General features: G+C 49.8%; 1 protein-coding gene across 1 annotated transcript in view; it reads right to left on the bottom strand.

The window, feature by feature from the left end:
* Window positions 1-339: 339 nt before the first annotated feature.
* The window catches only part of NCS1 (neuronal calcium sensor 1), a 76,938-nt gene continuing 70,585 nt past the window's right edge, over window positions 340-6,692 (bottom strand). Inside the window, exon 7 of the mRNA XM_078766956.1 lies at window positions 340-454. Coding sequence (XP_078623082.1) covers window positions 437-454 — 18 coding nt within the window. The 3' untranslated portion in view covers window positions 340-436. The remainder of the gene's footprint in view (window positions 455-6,692) is intronic.

Here is a 6,692-nt window from a genome sequence, read left to right as displayed (position 1 = left end):
AGTCACCCTGGTCTGGATAGGCCCACAATCAATCCTAGTCACCCTAGTCTAGATAGGCCCACAATCAATCCTTGTCACCCTGGTCTAGATAGGCCCACAATCAATCCTTGTCACCCTGGTCTAGATAGGCCCACAATCAATCCTTTTCACCCTGGTCTAGATAGGCCCACAATCAATCCTTGTCACCCTGGTCTAGATAGGCCCACAATGAATCCTTGTCACCCTGCGCTGAACCCTCTCTATAGCAGCTACATCCTCTCACATGTCGTGATCAAAACTGCACACAATATTCTCGATGCACACAATATTTCACCAGGATGCATGAAACTACAGGTCGGGACCCCAGGAAATTAAAAAAAATTGATCGCCAGAAACGGCATTTCGTGCGTTCTTGGAAGTTTCTGCAGTTCCTTGTGTTCTTCCCTGGTCCAACAGTTCAGCAGATTCGCACTGCCTGCACCCTCAGGAAGGGGGGAGGAAGCGGGAGTGGCGGAGGAAGTGGGAGGGCGGAGTGGGGGGAGGAAGCGGGAGGGCGGAGTGGGGGGAGGAAGCGGGAGGGCGGAGTGGGGGGAGGAAGCGGGAGGGCGGAGTGGGGGGAGGAAGCGGGAGGGCGGAGTGGGGGGAGGAAGCGGGAGGGGGGATGAAGCGGGAGGGCGGAGTGGGGGGAGGAAGCGGGAGGTCGGAGTGGGGGGAGGAAGCGGGAGGGCGGAGTGGGGGGAGGAAGCGGGAGGGCGGAGTGGGGGGAGGAAGCGGGAGGGCGGAGTGGGGGGAGGAAGCGGGAGGGCGGAGTGGGGGGAGGAAGCGGGAGTGGGGGAGGAAGCGGGAGGGCGGAGTGGGGGGAGGAAGCGGGAGGGCGGAGTGGGGGGAGGAAGCGGGAGGGCGGAGTGGGGGGAGGAAGCGGGAGGGCGGAGTGGGGGGAGGAAGCGGGAGGGCGGAGTGGGGGGAGGGCGGAGTGGGGGGAGGAAGCGGGAGGGCGGAGTGGGGGGAGGAAGCGGGAGGGCGGAGTGGGGGGAGGAAGCGGGAGGGCGGAGTGGGGGGAGGAAGCGGGAGGGCGGGGGGGGGAGGAAGCGGGAGGGCGGGGGGGGAAGCGGGAGGGCGGGGGGGGAGGAAGCGGGAGGGTGTGGGGGGGAGGAAGCGGGAGGGTGTGGGGGGGAGGAAGCGGGAGGGTGGGGGGGGAGGAAGCGGGAGGAAGCGGGAGGGTGGGGGGGGGGAGGAAGCGGGAGGGTGGGGGGGAGGAGGAAGCGGGAGGGTGGGGGGGAGGAGGAAGCGGGAGGGTGTGGGGAGGAGGAAGCGGGAGGGTGGGGGGGGAGAGGGAAGGGTGAGGAAGGGAGCGGGGGGGTGTGGAAACGGGAGGTGAGGAGAGAGGGAGGGAAAATATATATTACATATACATATTTGGGGGGGGGGGGGTGGCTTTGACTAGAGTCCCTTTATATACAGAGTTGCGACATAGAGGGTCCGGAAAAATCTAGTCACGTGATTGCGTGGAGCCATTTTGAGTCCATCGCGGACAGGATCAGGATCGGACGCATATCGGTCAGCGTTTTAACGTTCCCGCTGTATGCAGCGTTCTCATTCGTGTTTTACATCGATTTTACGACAAAATGACAGGTTGTAGCGCCTGTGGGTGCACAAATAGAACGGAGAAAGGATTCAAGATGTATAGATTTCCATCAGATGCTAAAAGACAGAAAATCTGGGAGAACAGAGTCAGTCGTGTTGGATGGAAAGTAACTTCTTCGTCAGTTCTCTGCCAGGTCAGTGTGATGGTGGCAATGGTCCCATATGCGTGTACACACACACACACACACACACACACACACACACACACACATAAAGTGCTCGCTCGCTGCTCCATCGAGCTCCTAATCCTCCTTCCACCCTCCTCCTCTTCCTCTCCCTCTCCCTCCCCCTGCCACCCTTTCTCCCTCCCCCTATCCCCCCTTCGCTCCTCCCTTTCCCCCCCCTTTAACTCCTGCCCTCCCTTTTACCTCTTCTCATCCTTCCCCCCCTTTCCTCCTCTCCCCCATCCCCCCTCCTCTCCCCCCATCCCCCTAACCTCCTCTCTCCCCCCCCCCCCCATCCCCCTACCCCCTCTCCTTGCCATGGCCCCTTCCAACCCCCCATTCCCCCCTCCTCCCATTCCCCCCTCCTCCCATTTCCCCTCTCTCCCATTGCCCCTTCATCCCATTCCGCCCCCCTCCTCCTCCTCCCCCATTCCCCCCCCCTCATATGTAGATGTATTAGAGTGTGTGTGTGTGTGTGTGTGTGTGTGTGTGTGTGTGTGTGTGTGTGTGTGTGTGTGTGTGTGTGTGTGTGTGTGTGTGTGTGTGTGAGAGAGAGAGAGAGAGAGAGAGAGAGAGAGAGAGAGACTTTGAGTCTTTTTATTATAAAAATATAAAAAGTAACAATATACGTGTTTTACAATCAAATCAATACTGCCAACAAAAAGAAGAACCACCAAATGATCATCAAATAAGAAACATAATCAGTATCTCATAACAGTATTTTCAATTCGTTTTTCTTCAACTCCACAAAAACCACCGACACACCAAGTATCAATAAAGTTTTGAAGATTTCCGGTCACGTTGGAAAAGGTAAACTCAAGTTTCAATCTTGCTGAGACCAATGCATTAAAAGACAACATGATATTGCAGTGCTCTGTCGGTTTGCCAGATAGTTTATCTTTTCTTGTTAAATAAACAGCAAGTTTCGCAGTTGCTATTAGGAAACTAAACAGTTTAGATACAGGATCTTGTTTAGGGGCAAAACCAAAAGATGAAATTTCTCAAAGAAAAAGTAATATGCATTTTGTGTGCAATATAATTCAACCAATGAAACAAAGGAAATAATCGTACACAGTCTATGAATGCATGAAACAAATCTTCATTGACTGCACAGAAGGGACAACAAACAGATACAGGAGAAAAATGTCTAATAAACATGTTGGAGGGAACAATCCAGTGGGCCAAACGCCACTGGAGATCACCTGTTCTTTTGGATGTGGGCTCACTGTACATGGCTTCCCAGATAGGTTTGGAGGGGGGTCCTCCGGGTAACAATCCTTTCCATCGGATAACTCCATTTAGCGACGGGTTCCCATTTAACAGCTTGAGGCACATCTTGTAGATGCCCTTGCTGTCCATTGTCTGGAAAAGCTTTGACCCATCGCTAACAGGGGGCAAATCGTTTTGAATGGGTTCAACAATTAATTTAGGCACTGTCGGCTCATTTGGATCTTCTTCTGTACCTCGAGTCCAAGTTAGGCCAAGTTGCCGTCCCAACTGAATCATTTTCCTCAAAATTTTTGCAATCATCCTATGGGACCAAATCCCTGTCAGGTCGGGCGATTTCACTTACGGATTTCCAACCATACCCTGAGTCATGTCGGAGATGCCGCACCTTCACAATACCAGCTGCTATAAAGTGTTGGCAAAAATCTCGACTCTTTGGAATGTCGGGAAAGAGAGGGTTATAGAACAAAGGCTCGTGTGCCAGCATTTTCGTTACATATGTGTCCGCCTGACGACTCACAGAAAGGCTCTGCCAGGCATTTAAGAGGCTTTGGTAAAAAGCAGGGAGAACCGATATGTCGACATGCTGGAGGTTCATTTGAAAGAGTTCAAACCCGTACCCGAGCCTACCCGCTCGCTGCAGTACAAGGCGTGCAGGGAGCCGGCCTGGCAGATGTTCCATGTAGAGGAGACGTTGAATGGACCGCAGCCGGAAGGCCATTAGGCGGGCTTTGATGTCGACGAGGTTGTGGCCACCCTCAGCCGAGGGGCGACATATCACATCGGGTCGTAGCCAGTGGTAGCCTCCCCAGAAGAAGTCCACCAGTTTGCCCTGGAGTGCTTTGAGTAGGGCCTCCGGCGGTTGCAGGCAGATGAACTTATGCCACAACATTGTGGCAACTAAGTTGTTGATCACTAGCACACGGCCCTTGAAGGACAAATGAGGTAAAACCCTTTTCCATCGGTTCAATCTTTCTCCCACTTGCTCAATTACCCCGTCCCAATTTCTTTGAGCATACTGTGGGGAACCAAGGAATATGCCCAAGTACTTAATTCCCTCACTTCCCCACAGCAACCCTGCGGGGAGGGATGGGGGCGGCTGTGGTACAGGCTGAAGAAGGTTGCGATAAAGGGAGGGTATCCATAACGTCTTGCTCTTGTTCCAATTGATTTTTAAAGAGGAGGCAGCGTGAAACTTTGACAGGCACTCAACAACGATATCGATATCATCCTTATCTTTTACAAAGATGCAGACGTCATCCGCATAAGCACATAGGGTTAGCGGTGCACTCATGGGAGTGAGTGCTATTCCAGAAATCTTCTTTCTCAGTAGATTGAGAAGAGGCTCTAAAGAAAGAGCAAACAATAAACCAGAGACTGGGCACCCTTGCCGGACCCCTCTCCGAACCTTGATGGGGGGAGCCAGCACATTATTAATCTTAATTAAACTAAATACATCCGTGTATAGCAAGGAAATGTAGGAACGAAAGTTTGCTCCGAGGCCGCATGCCTGTAACACATGATGCATAAACTTATGGTCGATACTGTCAAATGCCTTTTCAAGATCAAGCGACATCATTCCAAAGTCTTCTTTAACACGGTTACCATCAATGAGATCTCTAATTAAAGAAATATTATCATGGATGGATCTTCCAGGAACACAGTAACTCTGTTCTGGCAGTACTAGATCACCGATAACCTTTTTTAGTCGATTAGCTAGTACTTTTGAAAAAAGCTTGTAGTCTGTGCACAGCAGGGAGATCGGTCGCCAGTTCACCAAAAGTCGGGGATCTTCAGTTTTCGGGAGCAAGCACACTACGGCTCTTCTTAGACTCAGCGGCATTATACTAGTCTGTATAGAAGTGTCCAAAACATTCAGCAACTCAGGGCCTAAAAGGTCCCAAAATGTCAGAAAGAATTCGGGAGGTAGACCGTCAATACCCGGAGCTTTCCCTGAATCCATGGCAGCAAGAGCACAGGTTAGCTCAAGGAGGGTGATTGGTAGGTCAAGCTCCAACCGTTGAGCCTCAGTTAGGGAGGGGAGGTGAGAGGTTAAATCCATCATTGTATCATTACAAACAGTCTGCTCCTCAAAAAGTTTTGTAAAGAATTCAATAATGTTTATTCTAACATCATCTTCGTTGACAACAACGTTGCCTCTTGAGTCCAAAACAGAAGAGATTAGCCGTGATGGCTTGCTTAAGGATTCTAAATGAAAGAAAGACTTGTTTGGGGTGTCTGATAACTTTACATTCTGTATTCTAAGTCTAATTAATGTTCCGGCTGCTTTCTCTTGAACTAACTCCCTTAAAAGAGCTTTCTTTACAAGCAATAACCGGTAATTGGCGTCATTGTTTTCATGAGCCAATTTATTCTCCAAATGTAGAATATCCAATTCCAACCGGGCCATTGTAATGTGCTTGTCGTTTGTGCTGTGTGATTGGAAACATTGACAAAAAACCCGAATTTGAGATTTCATGTTATCCCACCATATGCTGGATGAAGAAAAGGAAGATTTCTTTGCTACTAGACTTGCCCAGAAAACACGAAAGGCTTCCTTAAACATACCATCTTCTAGAAGTCTAACATTAAACTTCCAATAAGCGCTCCTACTTGCGGGTTGAGGAAAGGAAAGGTTTAGGGTTACCATATGATGGTCTGAAAACACGGAAGGAAAAATATTTGAAGAAACCGCAGTATTTTTAAAGGGTACGTTGATGTACCATCTGTCAAGCCTTGCCAAGGATACTCGACTATTGGCGCATCGACACCAGGTGTACTGGGATGTGCTTGGGTGGTGCAACCGCCAAACATCAACGAGGCCCATTGTGCTAAAAAAATTGGATAAGTGTACATGGGACTCAGGATGGGGTTCGGCAGAATTTCTGTCAACCGATGGGTCGAAGGTGCAATTGAAATCACCTCCGACACACACACAATGATCAAAATCAACTGATCTTAAGTGATTTATCATTGCGGTGAAGAAGGACTTACGCTCTACGCTATCACTTGGCGCATACACATTAAAAATAGTGTAATGGAAGTTATGGCTTACTAGTTTGAGAGAGCTAAGCCGACCATTTATTACCTCCTGAAAATGGCATGACTCACACACGAGGCCTGGCTTCAGCAAGAAGCCGATTCCAGCAGATGAAGCTGATAAATTGCTGAAATAGCATTGGCTCTTAAAAAGTTGATGCCAGTTATGTTCCACATTTGGTGTGATGTGAGTTTCTTGAAGTAAGATCACATCCACCTTTTTCCGTTGAAATATGTTTTTTACTTGGACCTGGCGGAGGTGTCTAGCACCACCACCGTTAATATTTAAGGTTGCGAGTTTTATAGTTTTCATCCTGTATTGATGAAATCAGCCTGTGGCTGGGAACACTCTACACCTGCACGTGTGATGAATTTTCTTAACCTGTGGTATTGTGACTTATTCAGGTCGAATTGTTCAGGCGTTTTAATTATGGATTTTGCAGTGTGGATGAATGCAGCCAAATCGTCAAAATGGTCTTTAATGACTATGTTACGCTGTCTGTACGTTTCGGCTAGAAACGACACGATGTGTTGGGGGGGTATCTGTGACTGAGATGCTGATGACTGTGACAGCTCAGTCACTTCCACCTCGTCCTCAGACTCTGACAGGTCTGATAATGTCCCACCTGGATCTTGGGC

This window comes from Myxine glutinosa, chromosome 13 (assembly GCF_964187855.1).
Source record: "Myxine glutinosa chromosome 13, kmMyxGlut1.1, whole genome shotgun sequence".
In the NCBI taxonomy this organism is placed as follows: Eukaryota; Metazoa; Chordata; class Myxini; order Myxiniformes; family Myxinidae; genus Myxine; species Myxine glutinosa.
This window is presented reverse-complemented; position numbering and strand designations above follow the sequence as displayed.